At 47.5% G+C, this 24,814-nt stretch overlaps 1 protein-coding gene across 1 annotated transcript in view; it reads left to right on the top strand.

The window, feature by feature from the left end:
* Positions 1-21,288, top strand: part of TXNRD1 (thioredoxin reductase 1) — a 53,411-nt gene extending 32,123 nt beyond the window's left edge. Inside the window, exons 11-15 of the mRNA XM_045826379.1 lie at positions 299-455; positions 3,730-3,837; positions 6,432-6,527; positions 9,037-9,171; positions 19,372-21,288. Of these exons, the coding sequence (XP_045682335.1) occupies positions 299-455; positions 3,730-3,837; positions 6,432-6,527; positions 9,037-9,171; positions 19,372-19,434 (559 nt within the window). The 3' untranslated portion in view covers positions 19,435-21,288. The remainder of the gene's footprint in view (positions 1-298; positions 456-3,729; positions 3,838-6,431; positions 6,528-9,036; positions 9,172-19,371) is intronic.
* Positions 21,289-24,814: the final 3,526 nt, after the last annotated feature.

Below are 24,814 nucleotides of genomic sequence, written 5' to 3'. Positions count from 1 at the left end.
AGAGGTAATAACAAACAGACCTGGTTATTACAATTTAGAGTCCTTATTCTTAATCACCATGTTCTAGCTTTCCCATCCCAGGGTTTCTTAATAGTTTTCTTATTCCTTTAATTTTCAAAAGAGCAGGGAGAATTATCTCTAAGCTTTCATTTCCTCTGAGCTGTTATGTTTTGATAATACATTAGAACATTGCCTCAGCTGGAGTCCCAGTTTGGGGCTTCTTGGGGATGAAGGGGATTTTGTTCTGCTTAATTAATAATGGTAATTAATGCCTATTTTTAACCGAATGGACTTGCAGGACTGGAAAAATACCTGTCACGGATGAGGAGCAGACCAACGTGCCTTACATTTACGCCATCGGCGACATCCTGGAGGGGAAGCCGGAGCTCACCCCGGTCGCCATCCAGGCGGGCAGGCTGCTGGCTCAGAGGCTGTACGCGGGCTCCACTGTCAAGGTGAGTGTCGCGGCCGCCGCCCGCCGCAGCACTGTTTTCAACAAAGCTCCTGGTTCTCTGTCTCGGGGAAGTTGGGAGGTTATCCAGGTCTCCAGTAACTCAGTTACTTTGATGATGGCGTCCTAGACGTGCTTCATTAGCTGAGTTCCAAATGACACGGTGAAGGACGCCGTACCTTCATGACTTTGTTAAGAAAATGGTCACTCTTGGAATCACACTAAGAATAAAATGAGCTTGGTCAATCAGATTTCAGCACTATTATGTTTCATATACTCATAATGGTGGCGTTTTCTATCAATTTTTATCATTACCAAGTTAAGAACTCTTTTTATGGCACCTGTGGAGGCTGTGTGAAAGGGTCTGGGGGTCTAGGTTACAGTAGCAATGTGCAGAGCCGCTTACACCGGTACTCGGGCTGTATTTCCCTGTGTTTCTAAACATGTGTCTGCAGCTCCTGGAGTGTTGAATGCCTTATGTGAATATTTTAATGTGGTTTTTAGAAGTCAGTGTAGGATGCTGAAACTCTTAGGTATGTTTCATGAAACTGGCTATTGAATGTATGTCTCTCTGCTCGTGGTGATTTCTTTGGTTTTATTTTCTTTTTCTTTTTTTTTTTTTTTTTTTTTAGTTTATTTTAACTGAAGTGTCAGGGGTGAGGGCGGAGAGTGGAGAGTGACTGCTGGTGGGTGTAGAGTGTCTTATGGATGATGGAATTTTCTGGATTATATTGTGGTAATAGTTGCATAACTTCTTGACTATACAGAAAAACCACTGACATGGAAACTTTGAAAAGGTGAATTTTATGATATGTGAATTATATCTAAAATTTTAAGGGAGGAGGAGTGGACAGAAGGGAGGAAGGAAACTCGAGGACTCAGAATACTCAAGGAGGAAGCAGACGTGGAATGGCGTGGGGATAGGGCTCTCCAAGGCTGAAAAATACGTTCATTTTGCCTTCATTTTTTGGAAGATGTTTTTACTGAATATAAAGTTCTAGGTTTATGGTGTTAGTTTAAATATTTTAATAATTTACCTATCATCTTGCGGTTGCATAGATTGTAAAGAAAATAAACTTTTTTATCTTTGTCTCTCTTAAGATTTTTAAATTTTTCTTAGCAACTTGATTATTGCATGCCTTGGTATGCTTTTCTTCATAATTATTCTGCTCGTGGTTTGTCTAAGATTCTTAGATTTATCTGTTTATAGTTTTCATCAAATTTGGAAAATTTTCAGTCATTCAGTTATTTTTTTTTCTGTATTTCCCTTTTTTAAATTTTCCCTTAGCCTCCGATTAATGACTGTTGGTTCACTCGATACTGCCCCATGGGTCTGTGGTCTTTGCTCCTGTGTCCCCTCCCCGCCCTCCAGCCGGCCCTGCCCCATCTCAGTGCTTTGTTTCCTCAGAGAACCTGTTGCGATGTCTTCAAGTTCACTGACCTTTTTTCTTCTGCATTGTCTTGGGCTGTTAATCCCAATTTGTGTAGTTGGTGCTTTAAATTGTTTTTTTCATTTATTTAAAATAAGTTTTCTTCTTATTTTCCTTCAGCAGGTGGTTTTCCTTTACCTTAGTTGCATAATTTCAGCCATTGACAACATATTTAGCTCTTTCAATGTCCTCTGCTAATTCCATCATCTCTTTTTCAGTGTCTGTTTCTATTAGTTGATTTTTCTTACGGTACTGGTTTGCGTGTTCCTTGCATGTCCATATGCTGTTGGATGGATGCAGATATCGTAGTTTTACATCGTTCAGTGCTAGGCTTTGTTGAGTTGCTTTGTACAGTGTGGGACTTTGTTCAGACACAGCCCTTTAAGTTACCGAAGATTAGTTTTGTCCCATTGTGACTTGCTTTTAAGCTTCTTTCGGGTCTGGCAACAGCAACCTGTCATCTAGAGATGATTTAGTTTCGCTGCTAAATTGATGCCCTTTGAAGGTCTCTACTCCATTCCTCTTATGTGATGAATTCTTTCTACGCTGGCCTGGCCGTGGGAACCGGAAGCGTTTCCAGTGCCGTTAGACCTCTGGTGGCTGGGGCCCCACTGCTTCCCAGTGGCTCTTTCCCTGCTCTTGAGTGCTTTCCTCTGGCACATTTGCAGAACTCAGCCCAAACCTCGGGAGGACCTCACTGCAGACCTCAAGAGTTCTCCTTGTGCAGCTTCGCCCCCAGTGGCATTCTGCCCTGTAGCTGTTGTCTGGTGTTTAAAAGGCATTGCGTCATCCTTGTCTGGTCTCCTAGTTGTTTAAAGCAGGGAGGTAAATCTGGCCCCTAATACACCATTATGGCTGTAAGTGGATGTCTGTCTTTACTTTTGAGTCAGAATTCCAGAGGTTTATGTTCTTAGAGGGAAAGGATTATATTTATTATTTCTAGAGGGGAGGCACACTTAAAGATTTCACACTACTGTTTTAGAGAGTGAGAATTCAGTTTCTTATATTTTAAAGGCAGAATAACCCCACCTGTAGGGGCAAATGTGCCTGGGTAGGTTTTTACCACATAGCATTTACAGACATATTTTGCATTTACATAATAACAGTTTTCACAATTTGCATGAGTATGTTAAAGGCTCTGAGAAATCTGATGGTTGAGAAACCTATTTATTTGCTTAATACAGCATTTTACAACTTCTTTGACTTCAGCATCCCTTTGTCATCTGCACCTATTTACATAAAATGCGCTTTGGAAATAGAATCATTAACATTTGTGTTTTTATGGTTTTCATTTCATTTTAATAGCTGCATAATGTTACACTGCATGTATATATTGTAGAACCACTTCCTTATTTGCATTTTAAAGCTACTCCAATACTGCCACTGTTGAGGAGAGCTACAGCATGGCTCAGTTAATGCATGCCGCTCTTCCTCCATATTAAATCATTATAGATGTCTAAGAGTGAGATTATTGGGTCAGAAGTTATAAAATATTTTTATGACTCTTAATATGTGTTACCTAGTTAATTTTTAGACATCTGTTGGTTTCTGTCACCAGTAACGAGACCAGCAGCTTTGGGTACGCTTGTGTTATTTCTGGCCGCTTTATTAAAAGGAGAGAAAGTCTGTCTTTGTAGTTAACATCACGTGAAGCGTTTCTTCGTGACTTCACACCTCTGCTGAAACTCCGTCGCATGAGTTTACGGTTCTTGCGTAGTAGATGTCTCTCTGGGATGGTGGCTTCCCATACTTTTGGTGGAAATGTATTAGTCTGCTTCCCTCCCCTAATTATGAACCCCTCTTGAGTTACAATTTCTCTCGTCTTAACTCTTGCCCGTTTTGAAACAGTGCGACTATGAAAATGTTCCTACCACTGTCTTTACTCCTTTGGAATATGGCGCTTGTGGTCTTTCTGAAGAGAAAGCCGTGGAGAAATTTGGGGAAGAAAATATTGAGGTAAGTTCTCTTTACTCCTCTGTTTAGTTACTACCACGGGCTTTTCAAAGTTAAAAATCATTTCAGGCACACAGAAAAGGAGAAAAATCGTACTAAGAACTTTTGTATACCCTTATCCAGATTTATGTGTTGTTAACATTTGCCCATTTGTTTTTTACACTCATAGTCTCTCTCTGTTTCTCTGTATCTGCTTGTATTTTTTTCCTGAACCAATTGCAAGTTAAGTTTTTCCTAAATATTTATTCCTAAATACTTTAGTATGTATCTCCCATGAACAAGGACATTTTCTTATAAAACCACAGGATAGTTATTACGTTTAGGAAACTTAATGTATTCATACAATACACTTATCTGATCTACCTTCCATTTTTCTACTTCATCGGTTGACCCAATAATACTACTTTTTAGAACCACTTTTACTGGTTTATTTTTTAAAATTAAAACAATATTGTTAGAAATAAGAAAAATGGGGGAAACTACAAAGAAAAAAATTAAAGTTAATTATATTTCTACTCTTCTATTAGGTATTTTCCCCTCTACCATTATCATCTAATTTACATTAACTTTACCACTCACCTTTTATCATATACTTAAGGAAAATGCACACAAAGTACACTATTTTCGTATACACAAATAATGCAACACAACGTGACTGCTGCTTTTTAAATCGTTTGGGGAAAAGCTTTTAGGAGAACCCTCTCAAAGACCAGGTCTTAGGATGCGAGTGTATTTTAAATCTCTGGCCAATCTTTGTGTTTATTATGTACGTTAATAGTGGCAGGTAATAGCGTGGTCTATTCCTAACACATTATTAACTTTTTCTGATTCTAAAAATAATAATCCTCATTATAGGAAGTTTGAAAAATTAAGAAAATATAAAAAAGGAAATTTTAGTTCATGAAGTGATAGTTGCTAATTAATATTTTGGCATATTCTTGTCTCTAAATAGTTTTGTGTATTTCTATATATTATATGATATATAATTTTATGTAGGTACATATGCCTCAAATGGTTGTAAAAGTGTGATTAAGTTATGTGCGGTTTTCAGTCCTACTTTACAATTAACATTAGATCGTAAGCATTTCCCCCGAAACTCACCATTTTTAAAATGGCTTGTGTAATATCCTTTTAGGGATGCTCTATAGTAATTTGTTATGCCATTCTTTATTAGGCTGTTTACGTTTTTTCAATATTAATAGAATAATGAACTTCTTCATTATCCCTTATCTGTTTCTCTGATTATTTTCTGAGAATAGATGCCTATCAAGAAGTATTTACATTTTAAGGTTCTTATTATACATTCTACTTCTTGACAGACTGTCTTTGGGTTTTGTTTTATTAAAATTTGCATTTTTTATTGTAAGAGTTGAAATTTTTATTGGAAGTTGAAATTTTGAAATATGTAAGGGAAGTAGGATTCCCTCATATAATTACTCATAGTTATGTTTATAACAATAATTGTTAGTAATCGGGTGTAATTTTTTTAATCGCTTTTTCGTGTGTAATTGTTGTGACACTATAATACTATACATTCAATTTAGTAACCCTTATTTTAAGAAAAATTCATATCATTTTATAATGTGAAAGAACACTTACTATAATGTCTACCTAATCAGTGTGTTTTTAAAAGGCAGCCCACCACATACAATATGTTTTGAATTGAGCCCAGCAGTTGGAGAAAGTAAATGCCTTTAGCCCTGCAGAACTTAAGTTTGTGAACCATCAGTGAGGATGTCTGTGTCCTTCCGTTGGCCCATCCCCCCGCCCCCCCTGCCTCCCTTCTGCACTTTTTGTGAGCAGTGCCGAAGGAGGAAACTTCTTTGGAAGCCTTAACCAAGAAAATTAGGTAATTGCTGTCATTGTTGCTGGCACTTGACTTGTTTCCTGCCCAAAGTGGTCATTCCCCTCTGGTAACAAGATAGTGCTGGTTTTCGGTTTTTTAAATCCATATGTTAACGCAAGACAGCAAGTGATGACATGGCCCCTTCCTCTCATTCGCCTGCTGGTTATTACTTAGGGTTTCGTCTTTCCGGCCTGACATGTCATTAAGGGATGAGAGGCTAGCAACAGGATCTCACGACAGGGGCTTACAGTCATTTGCTTTCTGACTGGGTTCCTACTTACTCCACAAATTTTATTGTTGGTTTGTGTGTTCTTTTTTTAATTTTTAGTTTTCAGTTACAGTTGACATTCAATATTACTTTACATTAGTTTCTGGTATACAGCATAGTGGTTAGACAATTACACAATTCACAAAATGATCCCCCCAAGAAGTCGAATACGCACCCGGCACCATGCGTGGTTATTACACAACACCAGGGACGTGTTCTGTGCTGCACGTTGCATCCCCGTGACTGTCTTGTTACCACCGGCCCGCACTCCTCAGTCCCTTCACCTTTGTCACCAGCTCCCGAGCCCCCTCCCCTCTGGCAGCCATCGGTTTGCTCTCTGCGGCCGTGAGTCCGTTTCCGTGTGAATTTTACTGTTTAATGCAAGTCCGATCACTGGAGAGCCTCCGCTGTCTCCGTGCCACAGCTGGTGTGGCAGACGTGCTGCTGCAGACGGCGGGTCTCACCGTGCTCTTGTCTTCTTAGGTTTACCACAGCTACTTTTGGCCGCTGGAGTGGACGGTTCCATCAAGAGATAGCAACAAGTGCTATGCAAAAATAGTCTGCAACATGAAAGACAGTGTAAGTACAGTTCTCATTTAAACCTCTCAGCTGACCTCATTTTGCTTTTAGTACGTGGCTCTGTTTTGGTCACACGATGCACGTTGAGTTCCTTCACCATTCTACCTGCTGGTCCCCCCGGAGCACAGGCGCGCCAGGGCGGGGGCCGCAGCGGCGCACTTGATCTCCCCTCTGCTCCACTACGTGGACTAGCAGTTAAACGCGCTGAGTGAATGGACCAGAGGGAGAATTTGAGAACTCTGTGCATGTATGACAGGGAGCCACTTAAGTCATTGATCATCTAAAAATAATGACAACAACAAAAAAATAATGAACAGGAGCAGTGCAAGGTTGTACCCTAAAGCAGCTGGCACAAGGGAGAAAAAAATAATAATTATTATTTTTTTAATTGATGAGAGACAGACAGACAGACGTGGAGTTGTGTTGTGCACGTATTTATGCATTCGTGGGTTGCTGCTCGTGTGTTCCCTAACCGGAGATCAATCTCACAGTCTCGGCGTATCAGAATGACGTTTCCAACCAACTGAGCTCCCTGGCCAAGGCTTAACTGGGTTGTGATTTAAGGTTTTATTGCTTGCTGCTACATGTAACATGGGTGGGCAACGAAGGCCTGGGAGCAAACTCCTCGACCTTACAATTTGTTTCCATACTGACGAAGCACTTGTATAAATCGTTGGTTTTCAAGCTTTTCCGACTGCTGCCCCCTCAGTTTGTATTGTAGCCCCAGACACACGCATGTCCGTACATGTGCTCTGTGGTGTTCACCAAATCTCATAAGAACTGGTGTTTTTAACTTGGCTGGGATCTTACTTGAAGGAAAATGCCCTCAGTAAAAATATAAATGATGCTAAAGAATCCATATGTTAAAAGCCTAACAGACTTACAGGTTTTTGTCTTGGATTTGAATACAGTTAAGCCATATGTCCTATTTAGAAGCTATCGCTCCAGACAGGAGCACAGCAGCATGTCGCTTTTTGCAGAGCCCAGGGTCCTAGGAGCACCTGGGTCCTCTGCCCAGAGGGTCGTCACGTGCATTTAGTGCATGAACACGCTGGGGTAACCCGTCGTGAGCTATGTGGACTTGGCGTAGAAACAATCTTAGATGTTTTTTTTTTCCTCTTTAGACAAATTTTATTAAAAGTTTACTTGTGTGAGTATATGTTAGCTAGGGATGTTAGTTCTGTTAAATATATGTTAGATGCATTAAAAAAATTGTGTCAGGGCATGTACTAGTTAATGGCAGAGCTGGAATTCAAACTTGGACAAGGTAGACTCTGTGCTGTTTACCATTATCCCATGTCCTTTGTAGTCCTTCGTTATCCTGTACCCCTCCTCTATTCCCTACCCCGAGGCAACGGTCTTGAACTTGGAGCGTCTCGCCTGTTCATATTTTATCCATAAACTTTATATATTGTGATTTAATTGAGTGGTATCCTCAGCTAAACAGAGGCTTGCAACTTGTTTGTTTTTTATTTTAATTTTTTAAAAGATTTTATTTATTTATTTTAGAGAGGAGAAGGGAGGGAGAAAGAGAAAGAAATATCACCATGGGATTGCCTCCCGTGAGGGTCAAACTGGCAACCCTTTGATTCGTAGGCTGGCACTCAATCCACTGAGCCACACCGGCTAGAGCTGTTGTTAATGTCATTTTTTGAGATCTATTCATATTACTAGCTGTACATGTAGATATTTTAAGACCTAGAATATGCTTCGTTTATCCATATACTCGACCCCTGATTGTCAGGATGAGTCCCATCAGTCCAACATGGAACATATTACAGTGCTTGGGCAACAGAGTGACTGTCTTGATTGCTCTCTGCAGAGGGAGGGAGCCTCAGATAAGGCCTGTGTCACCACATCTGGTGTGAGGAGACTGGGCAGTGGGCAGGCCAGCTGGGTTCGAGTTGGCTCTGAAAGTCTGAACGGGGCAATGGATTTCTCTGCTCTTGGCAGAGATTGTCCCGAGTCTGGGACTTAGAATTCATTGAAAGTAATGTCTACACAGGTATTTCAGAGTTGCCACACATTTTTCTATTGCTTTCAAAAATGTTTTTGGATGGCAGGGGCTTAAGTTTAATCTGTCCCCAAAACCTGAGTTGAAATGACTGTTGACTTGATAGAGTGCTCTTCAGTGTTTCAGCTGCCACAGTGTACCGGGAGGCTGGAGACAGCCAGGTAGAGGAGATCAGGACACAGCCGCCCTTTGAAAACGTTTCTCAGAACACTGTGATGTTTCTGGAATTGCAGACAGTTTTGCTTTTAATGTTGCCCCTCACTGTCACTCGTGGCCAGCTCTTGTTCTTTCCTTCTTGCTCCATGTGACCCCACACTCTGTCTGTGCCCACGTTGGAGTTATCTTCAGCCTAAATGGCTTTTAACAGCAAGCATTAGTACGAGTATGACCTTGGCCGTTTCTGAATGGGGTTTTTAGAATGGACTGGGGAAATACTCTAGGCCCTTAAGGGGAAAAAATACCAGTGTAACTGTATTACTTGATTTTCTATCCTAGGAACGTGTTGTGGGCTTCCACGTCCTGGGTCCAAACGCTGGAGAAGTCACACAAGGCTTCGCAGCCGCGATCAAGTGCGGACTGACCAAGCAGCAGCTGGACAGCACCATCGGAATCCACCCCGTCTGTGCGGAGGTGGGTCGCCTACACTTGCAGAGCCCTGCACACCATCCCCAGGCTTACAGGGGGCGGGTCTAGGCCACCGCAGCTAGTGTGCTCTTTCTGCTGTACTCCGGCCACTCCAGTACCTCCTTGCAGCTTGTTAGTGAGTGAGAACACCTCCGAACAAGGCCTTGTCTCTAGAACCTGCGTTTCCCTCTTCCCGATGGGTGGTACTGTCATGCTGCTAAACAGTAAAAGCCATGAGAGTGATTGATAGCCATGTGCCTTAAATCTTCTACTTACCATGTCTTCTAAATTATTTTCATGGCTGTCAGCTAATAATGCCATTCACACCCAGAAAGATCTTCAATACTAGTTATCTTGAGGCCACCTCGAGGCCAAATGATATGTGTGCTTCTTCAGCTTTAGGTATCAGAGAATGAGATGTGAGAATGATGCTTTTAAAAGATTAGACAGATGAGAGTAGAATCGGAAATTGACCCCTCTGGGCCTCTGCATGTCAGTGATTCTTCACGTTTGTCAGTGACTATTCAAGAGTCGAAGGTCGTGATGCCTACTGTTAGCTACGGATTGCGTCTCTGCCGGAGAACTCGGTGAAGACCAGGAAGCGCTGTCTCATCCTGGCTCAAGTGTGGGGTTGAGAGTGCCGCTGTCGCCAGGCCACCATTGCCAGTGGTCTGCACAGTGTGTGTTGTGCTCGCACACGTACACGCACTCCTGCCCAATTTCATTCACAGCCTGCTGACTTGTTGCTCTCTGTTCTCGATTGCCCTTGCACACCTGGACTCTCTTCTGATTAGGGAAGGTCAGCGTCAGGACTTGGGAAAACTCTTTCTTTCTTTTGTGCCGCCGTGTTAGAGATCGTGTCCCCTAAATCATTGTGCACCTAGCTGAGATGGTAGCATAAAACATTAACACGGTCAGCGACTAGGGCATTAGTCACAGAAAACTGCTGTCTTGTGAACTAAAACTAAGCTTCAAAAAAATATAACATAAAAATTGGAAAGAGCCTAGATTAATTTTCTTAAAGAATGTGCCGTGATAATATCTTTTATTCAGTGTAATGACTAAGACTGTTACTCTCTGCCTAGGGAAAGAGCCAATTAACTTCTTTTTTCTTTTTTTTTCTCCGAAAACACTTTTAATGAGCTTGTTCGTTTTCTAGGGCTACCGTAAAAAAAGTGCCACAAACTGGGTGGCTTACACCAGCAAACTTACCCTCCCGCAGCTCTGGGGGCCAGAAGTCTGATCGGCAGGGCCACGCTCCCTCCAGACGCTCCAGAGAAGAGCCCTTCCTGCCCCTTCGAGCTTCTTGTGGTTGCCGGCAGTCTTTGGTGTTCTTTCACTTACTGACGTATCACTCCCATTTCCGACCCCGTCTTCACGTGGCCTTGTCTCCTGTGTGTCTGTGTCAGTTTTCCTCTTATTACAAGGTCATCAGTCATGGGATGAGAGCCCACCCTAAGCCATTACAGCCTCACCTTAACCTGGTTTCATCTGCAAAGACCCTGTTTCCAGATCAGGTCACGTTGACAGGTTCTGGGGCTTTGGACTTGAACATACCCTTCTGGGAGACTTCGTTCAACCCACAACAGGAATATATTTAAAAATCTTGATGCCAGTCCAAGATACTGAAAAGCTACCACAGTCATCCCCAATGTGAAGGAAAATCTAACTTTCCAGTTTACTTATGGGTGTCTGATTTTTTTATCTGAGTTCTGCTTTCACTGGGCTGGTTCGAAGACTGCCAAGGGCTTGGCTCCTTCCATCCCCCTTGGCAGTGTTCGTTGTGTTGTGATGCAGGCAGCGGTGAGCGGGCTGCATCTGGCAGGGTGGCCGCCAGCAGCCAGACAGAGATGCAGCGAAGAGGCAGGGTGTCGTCCTGAAGCCGGGGCCAGGCCAGTGCCTGATCCCCCTGGTATATCTGGCTCATTAGGGAGCCCTTTTTTAACCTTTTGCCTCTGTGCATCTCCATCTGTTGGTTCTCTCTGATGACTTTGAAGCTCGGAAGCTAATTTCCACTGCTTTGCTAGGGCTTTCCACAACCTCTTCCTTTTTTCCAAGCTGGTGGGTGATTAATGAGATAAAGCGTTGGGCAGCAATGCACATAGCACTGTGCTGGGCGCTTGGGAACGCAGCAGGGATTTGAGACGCAATGGAGAGCAGGGAGGCAGGTGGTGAAGTGCCCATCACAGTTCAGTGCCTCAGGCCCTCAGACGGAGTAATAGTGCCAAGTGGTGTTTGGGGCAGGGGCGTCGGGCAGGGAGTGCTTGCCTAAGGCCGGGAAGGCTGTGCTGGTGTTGGCCAGTCGGAAGGAACACGGAATAAAGCCCTCGGTGGGAGCAAGCGTGGCTCATTCAGGGACTGACAGCCCCTCAAGACTGCTGTAGCTCGAAAAGCTTAGAGAGAAGTTTAAAAAAAAACATATACTGTATTTTTTGGACCTTAAGATGCACCTAAGTTTTAGAGGAGGAAAATAAAAAAAATTTTGAAGGAAAAAACGTGGTAAATATTTAATAACATAAATAACATAACATTTCACCAATGTAAATGTAAACAGAACTCAACAGCAGCATTAACAACCATTATTCCTCCCAAATGCGGGGCGGAGGGCAGTGCATCTTATAGTCTGAGAAATACAGTATGTGCGTGCGCACGCGCACACACACACACACACACTGGAGAAGTAAGTGGAAGGTCGCGTGTGGCCTTGTGAGCCAGGGTGCAGGGCATTTTGACTTTATCCTGAGGCACTGGGTTCTGCTGAGAGAAGCTTAAAGCAGGGGAATAACAGGATCAGATACGACATGGAGAAGAATCACTCTTGCTCACTAAGAAACGGACTGGAGGAGGCACGTCTAGAGGCAAGAGTGGTAGCCCGAACTGGGGTGGTGGCCGTGGAAATTGAGAGACACTGGTACACCGAAACAGGAAGTGGAGTTGATAGCATCGGCCAGCGTTGGGACATGTGGACGGGGAGGGACTGGAAACGACTCCTCTATCTGTGGCCTGAAGCAGGGAGCAGCAGTAAGAAGAGCAGGTTCGAGGGGAAACACCGAGAGTGGCGCTGATGCTGGCGAGGGCCGCGGTGGGTGTCCGGGGCTCTGCAGCGTGTGCATTCACTTGCTCGGCCCTTAGAAGATGCCCGTGAGACAGGTGGCAGTGTCTCTCCCTTTCACAGATGAGGACGGAGGGGTTGAGGGACTCGCCCCCGGCTGCCAGCCGGGAAGTGGCAGAGCCGGGGACTCCAACCCAAGCTGCCTGGCCCCCGAGGCACCACGGTGTACAGATGATACTCCGTTTCCACAGACCTTCCTACAGTAGTTGACATTGAATAAAAACTGGAAATGACTACGGGTGGCACCGTGAGCATGAGGAGACACAGACCTGGGTTGTCATCTCACCCAGCAGTTGAGCCTGGCGCTGTCACCCAGCTTTTCAGGAGCTGGGTCTCACATGAAATAAAGCAGAGGTGAGAGCTCGCTCAGAGGGTTGGTGAGCAGCAGTGTTACTCGGGAAGTGGAGGTGTCTGGGAGAGTCCCTGGCATGCGATAGGTGATCAGTGACTGTCACATCTGTTGGCGGGTTTCCCCAGGGTATTTCGTTAGAGGTGTGGCTTCACTAAAGGTCATCATTACAGTATTTCAAAGCGGGTAGGGAGGGGTGTGTATTTTGAAAAAGCACCTCTGGATTTTTTTCTATGCCCCTGGTCATGAACTATTTGCTTAGAAACTAAATTTTGAAAAAACAAAGACCTCTGACCCCTGATGATGGAAATCTCTTTAAAGCTGCTTGATCAAGGGCAAGTGAAATTTGATAGGCAGAGGATTTGAGGGACTCTCTCCTCTGTGCTGAATGCCGGGTGCTGGTGTGGACTGGCGACCGGACGCACGGTGTTGTCGTGTGAAGCCGCGCACTGTGCGGGGGTGCTGTGCAAAGTGCCGGCCACGGAACGTTCGCTCCCCGCCCGTGCCGAGTTAAGGACGGAAATGAAGAGAGGTTTGGGAGCTTGAAGGGTAATCTGATAGCGTCTGATCTGATCATTCAAAATTGAGTTTTCATTTTTATGGCTTTTAAAAACTTACTTTCCTAATACGTTGTTATTGAATTTCACAAATGTCAGCCCATTGGATGGACTCGAACTAACAATAATAAAAGCTGGCCCTGAGCACAGCTCTAGGAGTAGTCACAGCCCTCAGGCCAGCTGCGGGTGGGGGGCAGAAGGACGCACTGAGGGAACGTCTTCCATACCGTTTTGAGAAAATAACTCGGGCAGTTGAGCAGCCTTTGGTTTTGAAGAGTATGTACTTAGGAACGTCGACAGAGTCTTCAGTTGAGACTTTGCTCTTTGAGGCAAAGTCCTTTCTAAAGGGCTTCCTTCCAGGATTGCTCTAAGAGGAGGGGACTGCGCTCGTTTTGACTGAACGCCCATTGGTGTCAGCACATAAGGCTGGGAGCATCAGCAGTGCATCAGCATTATTCAGTGCGAAGATGGTGTGGCGCTAATTTACTCCAGACAGCTGAGCAGCAGTAATTGAATGGGAAACTGACTGTCCATCATTCAGAGTAGTAATTTCAACTAATCAAGTTTATTTGTAGGGGAAATATAATAGCTCAAGAAGAAAGAACATTAGAAAAGACCCCTGTAAAATGTCTTTAAATGAATTTCAGTGCCCACCATCAAATGTTTTGTTTTGTTTTAGAGATTTTTATCTATTTATTTTTAGAGAGGGGAAGGGAAGGAGAAAGAGAGAGAAACATCAATGTGTGGTTGCCTATCGCATGCCTTGTGCTGGGCACCTGGCCTTTAACCCAGGCAGGTGCCCCAACCAGGCATCGAACTGGCGACCTTCTGCTTCACAGGCCTCAATCCACTGAGCCACACCAACCAGGGCTAAATGTTTCGTTTTAATAGTCAACATAATCCCAGTCTAGAGTGAGGGGGTCTCGTGAGGCTTGGAGGTGTTAGGGCCACATGTGAAGGTGAGGTGAAGCCTGCAGCAGCGTTTGACCCTCGTGTGTGTGTGTGTGTGTGTTTGATTTTATTTATGTGTGTGTGTGTGTCCGATTTTATTTATTTTTTGAGAGAGTGGCAGGGAGGGAGAGAAACATGATGTTCTGTGCTTTGGACAGAAAAGCATGAAGGGGCAGCCTCTATTCTCACTTTGCAAAATTGTGTTCTTAGGAAAAGTATAAAGCAGCTATGTGCAAATAAAATCTTTGTAAAAATTGTCCCATTGGATTTGTCATGTACACGACTCAATGCTGGCAGTATATTGACTTCCCCCATCTTGTAAACATAAATCAGTATAAGAAAAATTGATAACTCTCCTTTTGTTATTCAGTTGCATGTGTGATATGTTTCAGTTTCTATCCAAATCTGCCACGAGTTCTATTTCTAAATTAATTCCTGAGAAAGAAGAGTCAGGCTGGCAAATTCACATGCCTGAAATTTGTTTGAATACATTCCCTGGCTCTTTCTTTTTCTTCCATCATAAGAATTGAAAAGAGAGCATGTTTGATGCTATTTTCAATTGCCTACGATACCATCATTCTGGCGCAGTTATCTTCACCGTTGAATATTGTCTTTCCTCTTCCACAGTAACACATTTTTTAAACGATGGAACCTTATCGCTTTTCCCAAGAGTTGTACTAGCTTACAGTGTCATCAGCATTGAATTTACGAGTGCTAATGAAAATGTTCCAAACTTGAGTATAAAATTTTGTGCATTAAGTATAAAAGAGGAGCTAACTTATTTCAAAAGGGGGATTTTCACATATCTTTGCTAACAAGGATCTTTCTCATAATTATTTGTTTGGACATGAATTGTTAATAGTTTCTCCTGGCTTCTTATGTTAAATGCTTCTCCGATACTGGCCATTATTACTTGGGTCTGAATTTTTGAGGTGCTGGTGACATATTAGTATGTACGGAAGGGGAAAAGCTTTGTCACTGGTGTCACTGGTTTAGGGCTACAGTAGCAGCCCAAGGGTTTTTCTCAGTGTTGTCCCTCCTTTACACAACAGTATTTCCCCTTCTATTCCACAGTAGTTTTGATGCAGATACCTGCTGTTTTGATCTGTGTACGTCAGAGTGGCCTTGATTGTGTGTGTGTGTGTGTGTGCTCTTTTCCCTCCTCATAATAAAAGCCAGGGAACCAGATGTTTCTCAGGAACCAAAGGGGCAGCTAACTAAAAAACACATCTGCGTGCCCAGGGGCGCCAACAAGGGCGCAGGCTCTCCATGAGTCCACGCAAGGCACACCCAGATGAGCCATGGTGCCCAGTCTCAGCGAGACACTTACGGGCCTCGGAAGGGTGGTCCGTGTAGGCAGGGTGGTAGGACTGATTGACTCGGCCGAATCTTACCAGTGTTGCTGCCCAGCTCACTCAGTGCAGCCAGAATGGTTTGGATTAAAGTTCTGGTTGTACTCAGAGACCAAATATGTGTCTCAACTTCATTTGTTGAACACGAGCCTTTCTGTGTTTCCGTGACTAGGCAGTGTAGGCGGACCATTTGGGTGGTGTTTTGGTTTTGGTTTGTTTTGCCTCTAAAAGCAACGGTTTACTCCTTGCCAGGGCTGTCTGGTCATCTTGGGTGAGCCGCAGCTCCGCCTCCATGCATCCTCACTGCAGGGCCAGGCCGATGGCGCAGCCCCTCCCTGGGGCACTGCTGGCAGGTGGCAGAGGGGAGGGAGGGAGGAGAGCACACGTGGCGCTAAGAGTAGTGCGTGCCACTTCGGCACATGTATGTTTGGCCAGGGCAAGCCCAGCCCCCAGGTCAGTGTCCCTACAGGGCGGGAGTGCGCAGCGTGTGCTCCACATGAAAGGTGGTCACAGCGGGGTGAAAACGCTGAAAACCTCACAGTGGCCGGTCAGAATCGTGAAGACCTGAACTGCCCGTGTTCACACAAAGAGACATCAGATTTAACAGATAGTGTAGACATATGACTTCACAATTGATTACCTATCATAGTAGCAGAGATGGGAAAATTAATAATCCACTCCAGGTGTGTGGCCTGGGCATCCAAGTCGTGGTGGTGCCGTTCTCTGAGAGGAGCGGGGCTCGGGGAAGGAAGGTAACGGGCTCCGTGCCCGGCATTTTCAGTTTACGGTGTCACCCACGCAGAGGTGTCGGTGAGGTCTCACTGGTGCGCAGCTCAGGAGAGACACTGGCTGGAGGGATGGCAGATTCATCTGCCTAAAAGGGAGTGTTGCCTGAATGAAGCCACTCACTTAGGAGGTATCTGAGGGTGGGCGGGGAGCAGAGGCTGCAGCCCTGGGCAGTGCTTTCTGGCCTCGCAGTGTCCTGCACGCGTGGACAGTGGCAGTGTCTGTGCGGCACATTGGGGTGGCTGAGGGCTACAGCCAGCCAGCCCAGGGCCTCTGGCCACTGCCGGGGCTGGGGAATCGGTGTTTCAGGGCACCTCCATGCCATGGCCGAGGACCAGCCACAAAAGAAGGAAACGGGAAAGACCCCTGCCAAGGAAACAACAAGAAGAAAGAGCTGTTAAAAGGCGGCAGGTGAGGTCGACAGCACGGAATGCTGCAGAGAGGCCGTGTGAAACAGAGTCTGCACAGTGTCCTCTGGGTGCGGCAATAAGTTATGATGAACTGCGGGAGGGTGTTCCCACGGAATGGGGGGATGGCAGCCGGGTTTCAGTGACACGGGGAGCAAAAATAGGCTGTAAATGCCAAACAGCTTAACGTTTGGCTGAAAGAGGAGACATTGGTGACAGAGGTGATCCTCAGTTTGAGGGAGGACTGACTGTGGTACGATACATACAGTCTGAGAAAGACCGCGGGAAAAAGCAAGGTGGAGGATAAAAAGGTGGGGCGAGTGGTGTGCGAAACCAGAACGTGAGGGGTGGGGTGCAGAGCCCAGCCTGGCAGGAGGGGGGACGTTCTTGCCCCAAGTCATAAAGGGAGGGGGGTTCATAAGAGCGGTGGGTGCTGAGCGCCCGGCAGGTGACGGTGACTCTGTTTCCCCTTTGGAGGGGAAGGTGTCATCCTTTGTTGCCATTGCTCTCGGCTGGAAGAACTTCTCTGAACATTTTTTCGTAGTGTTTGTTTGTAAGTGACAAAATCACTCAACTTTTGCTTGTCTGAAAATGTGTTTATCTTGCTGTCTTCGTGGAAGTATTTTTTTTTTTGCTGACTAAAGAGTTCTAGGTTGACGGGGTTTTTTGTTGTTCCTTTCAGCATTTCGAATCTGCGCCGGGTACCCGGGTTTCGTTGGGGCGCACCATTAACGTCCTAGTGGCTCACCAGATCCCTGGGAGGTGTGTTTTAAGCTCTGCCGGGGCAGTCTAGAGTAGCTTTTACTCCAGGGCCAGTAATGCTTAGCCCTCTGCCTGGGCGTGGCTTTCTGGGGTCTCCGGTGGTTGCCCCAGGGGCTCGGGGAGGCCTCTGGACTGCAGCTCGTGAGAACCGGGACTGCTCCTAGTCCCGGCTGGGCACTGGCAGCTGTTCAGCCCACAGCTCTGGGGCTGCGGTTTCTCCCCGGGCCTCGCGAGGTCCTGCCCCCAGACCTGCGCATCCTGGTATTCAGCCAGCGACAACGGACCTGCATGCAGCTTTCTGGAGCTCTTTCTCTGGGTAGCTCCCTTGTCTGGGGGAGTCAGCCCCCCCGAATCCTAGCCACCTCAGCCTCCCTAGTGTCCACTCTTGCCTCCTTGTCACCAAGACGTCTGTGCTTCCCTTGGGCTCCTCTCCCTGGGGCTTGTGGGTGCCTCCAGGCAGACGGCCAGGCCTGCCGAAGCCTCGGCTTGCTTGTTGCTCCTCCTGCGGGACCCTCAGCCCACTGCCTGTTGGTTGGTATCTGGAGTAATTATTTCCTGTGTTTTGTCTAGTTTTTGATGGTTTTAGCAGAGACAGTTGGTTTGGTGCCAATTACTCCATTAGGCCAGGGATAGAAATCTGTTTCTAGATAGGGAAATACTATGTTTTTGTGTGTGTTTCTTACTTGGTGAGACTACGAAGATGAACAGCTGATGGTTAGGGTTGCAACACTGCTGTCGCAGGACAAATCCTCATGTGGCTCGAAGACAACCTGTGTTACAGCCAATCACTTGGGGCTATCACTAAAAATGAGATCCTTCAGCCCTACCCTAGGTCCACCCAATTTGCATAATTTCTGTGTATTTGAATCAGTATGAATAGGCTTTGTTCACGAAAGTTTGAGAACTGTTGTTTTACGTATAGGCCATCTTGCGCAGCAGCAAGTTAAAGCTGCCTAAAGGTGTTATTAATTAAGGCCCCGGACCCATAAGCAGCAAATGTGTGCAGGGATGTGAGATGAGAACTCGTCGGTCACTGCAAGTGAGCGTGCCGTTTGGTCGGGCACCTTGGAAATCCAGTCACATCGTAGTGGCACCTACCCAACAACCCAGCAATTGCACCTCCAGCTCTGGGCGCAAGGAGACTCCTGGATGGCACAGAGCGTGTTGCAAACAGCGTATTGGCAGTAGCCAGGACGGCCAGCCAGAGGAGCCCGGATAAGCGATTGTAGTACATTCACTGCTCGAATGATTGGATACTGTAGTACAACGCACATATGGGACACTACAGTGACTGAAAACTGTTCAGTGAGAAGTGGAAGAACTGGAACAAAACTTCCATGTGGCTGGGTTACAGAAATGCAGTGTGAGCCAAGAAAGCAGGTAGCAGAAGAGGACATACACCATCTGCCATTTTCGTGTAAAGTTTTAAAAAACCTACAAAGGAAAGCGGGAAGAACTTTGTGGGAGCGTGGTCCGCACCGACTGAGCGGGGAGTGGGAGGGAGTGGCCAGGCGGTGGCACGTGTGGGCCGCTGGCCACACTCACAGAGCTCCCCAGGCCGGGCGGGCCCGTGGGGGGTGGTCCCAGTGCACTTTACACACCTTTCCACAGGCCCAGAAGTCTCCACGGTGCCCGCTTCTTAGAGAAGAGACAAGCGGCCCGGGGAGCTCGTTCCAGTCACCCTCGTGCTGAGAAAGTTTGACGTTAGATGTAATCTAAATATTTCTTCTCTTCTGCTTTGGTTTTAAAATGTTTTTCCCCATTTACCCTCTGGAGAAGCTGAGGATACCCTTCCTCACATTACTCCTCTGTTTCTTCCATGTCGGTAAACACCGCACTCCCTGGCGTGGACAGTGCGATCCGAACTACTGACTCGCTGGTCACCCATTTGCTCGCGTGTCTGAGAATCTCGTGCTGTCTCCCTCCGCAGGTATTCACGACTCTGTCGGTGACCAAGCGCTCCGGGGGCAACATCCTGCAGGCTGGCTGCTGAGGTTAAGCCCCGGTGTGGATGCTGCTGCCGAGACGCCATCCCTCCGGGGTCTCCTTGCCCACATCCAAGGTGAAGTGTTTAGGAAGCGTCTTGGGCTCTGGCACCTGCGTGTCCTGTGCTAACATCACCCGAGGCCCCCCCTTGGATCTCCCGGGCAGGAGGCGGTGGATGGAAGGCAAGCAGCGTCACACTGGGGTCACCACGATGGACTCGAAACTGGCCTTCGGCAGTGCATCGGAGGGATGCGTCCATGAAGTCACCGGGCCCAAACCCGCGCGCGCGGTGGGCCGTGATGGAGCGACTGGCGAAGCAGTTTCCGCATGCCCCTTCTTCCTCTGCAGGTTTTCTTACTCTCTTTGTCCGGCTCCTGAGGCCGGTTCTTGTTTTCTATTTTCTCTAAGGTGTTAAAGATACTAGAGACGAGAAGCCTGAGCCCTCGAGTTTTGTCTAAAGCAGGTCAGGGCTCAGGGGCGCACGTTGGGCGCCTCGCTGCTCCAGAGGCATGATTCAGCTCCCTTGGCGGCCAGTGGTAGGCTCGTCCCCTGGACTCGGATGGTCTGTGCCACTCCCCTGACCCGTCTGGCATCGTTTCCCCTGATAAGTTACACGTTCAGGCGAGTAGATGTGTGATTGGTGGCCAGACTCGCCCCCGAGTGCTGCACCACTAGTTACGATGAGTTTCAGTCCTGTTTAGGGAAAGGAAAAGGCCCGTTGGAGGCGCTGTTCCACTGCATGGGACCTCGCAGCCTGGCACGATTTCCATCGTCATTGATCACGGAGGCAGACACACACCTAAATGTGAAACACAGTAAATGTCTTTCCCTCATTGCATGCTGGTCTAAGTGAGCCGCAACACCTAACACTGGCTTACAACCTTTTTTTTTTTTTGTAACTTTAACTTCAAGCTAAAAACACAGAATATCACAGCTTCATTTTTCATGTATAATATGTATCTGTCTCTTCCTAAGAACTACATTTATAGGGAGGTTGTTCTTTCTTACACTTTCGATTTAACTCCTTTGTGGTAATTACTATTTTGAGGAAGTTGTTAATAGCATAAGTTATTACTATTTTTGAACACAGGTGGATGTGAAGGATTTTTGTTTAAAAACCAAATGGTTTTGATATCTTCTGTTGAACGAATGACGATACCTGGTGGGATCTTGGCCGGAGTGTTTATGCCTCGTTTCCATTCCAACTCGCGTCACTGCGGAGAGGCACGAACTCCGCCGTCGGGGGGTTCCGTGTGCATGCAGTAAGGGCTACCTCTGGGCCACCTCCTCGCTACCTGAGCTGGATTGTACACGTGTGCCGTGGACACCAGGCCTCCCACCAGCGGGTCCCGTAGCTCCCTTTTCATTCCCCCCGCTCTCGTGTTCCTCAGCCACGACACCGAGGACTAGAGTCACAGTCCATTTCTCGGTCACCTCAGGGAACCCAGGCTTCCGCCTGGCATTCCGTCAGCAGAGCACCCGACCCGTCCCACGGGGCTCTGCCTCGCCCCCCCCCCCGCCCCCCATGTGCGAGACAAAGACGCCAGAAGGGGAGATGGTGAGGGGAACCGAGGCAGTTGACCGTGTTGAGTTTTATTTATTTTTTAAAATTTGTCTTGCCTCCACGTCTGTCGGTCTCTGAAGTGAGAGCAGCAGGCAGCGTGAGACGATGGAGCCGAATCATGTGGTTCTCCCTGCTCCGTAGAGTGGACGGTTCTGCCCCCACGGGAAGGATCACACTTTATGGCCTCGCCTGGTTTTGATTCTGTAACTGCCCGATTTATCAAAACATATTAAGTTCCATGTTTCTTTTTGTTATAATTCTTTTTAAAATAAAAACAATGTGAACCATTAAAAGTCACTGATGCTCGCCCTGTGTGCCTTCTTACTGAATGGTGGTCCTGGGGTCCTTTGCGCGAGCTCTCGTATCCAGGGCCACGAGCACTGGCTGCCGCGTGAGCGGCGGTGACGCTGGGCTCCGGGGCCCGGCCGGCAAGCTGACGTCCTCGGTTCAGCGGGGCTGGCTTTTCCCGGCCCCGTGCTCAGTTCACCCTCTTTGACCTGTCAGCCCTGGTCTCCACGGCGGCAGGCCCGGCCCACCCCACTCCGGCTCACTCTGGGTCCCGGCGCTGTGCACGTCCGTGGCCGCCCACCCCTGTTACTGAGTTGAAGACACAGGAAGGAAATGGTGGAATGCTTGCATCCAAGGCCCAGTGGGTTCAAAGGGAATAATAAACACTGGGGGTTGCTTTATGTGTCAGCTCGACTGGGTGGGGGATGCCCAGATCCTTGGCTACACATGACTTCCGGTGTGTCTGGTTTGTTCCTGAATGAACCACGCTGGAATCGGCGCACTCTCCAGGGCGGCTTGCCCCGCCCAGTGTGGGTCGGCCTCACCCAAGGTCTGTTGTCACTGAGGCGACAGCAGCGATCTGGGGAGGGAAGGTGGTGTCTGGGGTCGAGGCAGCAGCAGCAGATGGGATGGATAAGTCCTGTTCTGACATACAGTGACAGAGGAACCGGTAGCACTTCACATTAGATTGGATGTGGGGTGGGAGAGAGTGACTGCGACCTTTAGGGCGTCAGTGACAGGAAGCACTGAGGCAGGAGTGTCATTTCATAGAGATGGGAAACTGGGAGGAGGGGCAGGTTTGAGTCCTGCTTTTGAGATAGCTGGTAAACCTCAGAGTAGAGGTGGTGAGTAGGGGGTGGACACAGAGGGGAACTGCAGAAGTTTAGGATGCAGGGTTCAATGTCGGGTCAGCCCAGAGGGGATGTTTCAAGTCCTCAGAGTGACGAGGGCCCCAGGTCATGAGTGCAGGCAGAAATGAGATCTGCCAGCAACCAGTAGCTGCCCCCCAGGAGAACAGCAGGGCCAGATGACCACGCAGCATCTCTCTCTCTCTCTCTCTCTCATTCTCTCTCTTTTTTTTTTTTTTTGACAAAGAATGGCAGGCTTTATACCCCATAAACGTGGTCAGGGAAAGGACATCCCAGACAGACAACCAGACAAGACATGAAAACAAGGTAAAGGTGGAGCGGGGAGTTGTAAGCAGCCCATGGAAGGCCCCGAACAGTAGGCCGGTGCTCGGACGGCATCCTGGGGCCTCGGGGAGTCGGGAAGGTGCAGGACTGCAGGCTGGGATGGGCGAGGGGAGAGGCGTGCACACACAGGACCGGCCTCACACCACTCGGTGGAATTCTACACCCTGGACGCCCCACCGCTCCCTGCTCCTGGCCCTGCGTGCCTGACGGACAGCTGGGTGGGGAGTGGGTTAGTGTCCTACCCTATTCCAGACCGAGCCAACACATATTGGAATCACAGCTTTGCTACGTCTTGGCCAGCTTATCCATGCCTAACCTCGCCTTGCCTCAGTTTCCTCATCTGTAAAACGGGCAATATTCATTGTACCTTCCTAGGGTTACACGAGTTGAAACACGTGAAGCACTTGGAACATGACCTTGCTATGCAGACAGTAAGCATATGGTAAAATTGGACTTATTACACAGTTTGATCAGAGTAGAGAGTAGGAAGGAGACGAATTCAGAGGCAATTGCACACCAGAGCAAGAAAGAAAGGCCTGAAAGGGGGCAGTTGTCATGGAAAGATGAGGTGACGAATGGTACCGAGAGGAGCAGTAAGACCGGTGGGGTTTGACAGTGCTCACCCGTTCGCACTTACGTGTGAAATCTCTACGATACACCCGGACTTGTTCTGCGAGCTGGGTTGAGTGGAAAGCAAGGACAAGTCTAGTCTTCAAAAAGACTTAAAGGGGCAAGAGGGGAAAATGCAACAATAATAATACAAATAAATGGTCACCTTGCAGAGTTGCTGTGAGGACCAACTTAGTCAGTACACATGTAAAATTACTCAGAATAGTGGCCGGCACCCAGATGGTGCCGGGTGAGCGGGCACCACCGCTAGTAGGAGGACCAGAAGGAGTAGCAGCTCTCAGCACAGGAGGCCGGGTGGCGCTGGGGTACAGGCCCAGGACGCTGATCTCTGTCTCTTTCTACTGCAGCCCCACTCCCAGTCGACCAAGTGACGACTGACTTGGAATGTGGCTTTGAGCCCCATTTGGTGCTCAAGGATGTCAGGATGACCTCTGGGGCCAGCAGAAGGGAGACCCGGAAGGAAAGGCTTGTCTCTACCAAGGGGCAATACAGAGGCCAGGGAAGAAAAGTCCCTCCAACGCTCTGGCCCTCATCGGCCCCCCTGATACCCCACGGAGGCCTCCTATAAGAGAGGACAAAATTTAAAAAATGGCCCTGTGGTGTGCCTTCCCATTTAGGAACCCTGTAAGGTGACATCCAGTAGGTGTCATCAGGAGCTACTACCATCCTGCCCTGCACCCCAGCCCTGGTGCGGAAACAACCGTGGGAGGGGGGTTTTGTGGGATGAGCTTCCCTTCTAGGAGGTGGGGTGGTGACCGGCTCCGTCATAGGCACCTCCCTTCCCTGGCCTGCTTCCTCCTGCGGTAAATTTGAGCCTAATGGTGAAATGAGTTTCTCGTGGTGAAACGAGGAGACAGGAAAACGATTAGGAATGCAATTGCCCTGCCTCCTGTGTGGCTCACACACAGCTTGAAGATGATCCTGTTATAAATTCCTTTTTATGATTCTTGTGGCGTTCTGCTGAGGTCCACATCCGGGACCATTAAGCAAAGGAAGAAAAGCAGCAGCTGATCGGGGCTGGGCTCGTCCCTGGTGGGTGTGGGGTCAGGCGGCTCGGGGAGATGGGCGGGGGCTCCCCGGCACCACGAGCAGAATTTCAAGAGCTGTGCTTTATAAGGGTGTAGTTTGTCGTCACCATGACAGATTCCGCTCCCTCCTGACTTCTGAGATGAGGATGCTCTAATGAAGCACCCGCTCTGCCGCCCACCCTCCAGGGCTCCTCCGTGCATGATCTCATTCAGCTCCCAGATGGACCAGAGAGCTGGGTGCATTGCCTTGTTTTCTTTCTTTCTTCTTCTCTCTCTTTTTTTTTACTTTAATTTTTTAAATTGATTTTAGAGAGAGAGAAACATCAATTTGTTGTTCCACGTATTTATGCATTCATTGGTTGCTGCTTATATGTGCCCTGACCAGGGATGGGACCTGCAACCTTGGTATATGAGGACAGCACGCTAACCAACAGAGCTACCCACCCAGGGCTATCGCCCAGCTTTGCAGAAAAACCTCCAGGTGGTGACTCACCCACAGGTTGCGGACAATCTGGTGTCTTCAGCAAATCAAGTCTAAAGGGGGAACGACAAGGTGGAAGGAACCAGGGCCCCTGGACGAGCGGCCCCGAGCACCTGCCCACCCCCATCTGCCGGGTGAGAGAGCGAGCACTGTGTGTGTCTTCTCCCATCCACTCGAAGGTGCAGCACTTTGGGGGCTTTGCT

The sequence above is a fragment of the Phyllostomus hastatus genome, unplaced genomic scaffold (assembly GCF_019186645.2).
Source record: "Phyllostomus hastatus isolate PE091 unplaced genomic scaffold, TTU_PhHast_1.1 phas_scaffold_755, whole genome shotgun sequence".
Lineage (NCBI taxonomy): Eukaryota > Metazoa > Chordata > Mammalia > Chiroptera > Phyllostomidae > Phyllostomus > Phyllostomus hastatus.
Note: the sequence above shows the minus strand (reverse complement) of the source record. Positions and strands in the feature narration are given on the sequence as shown.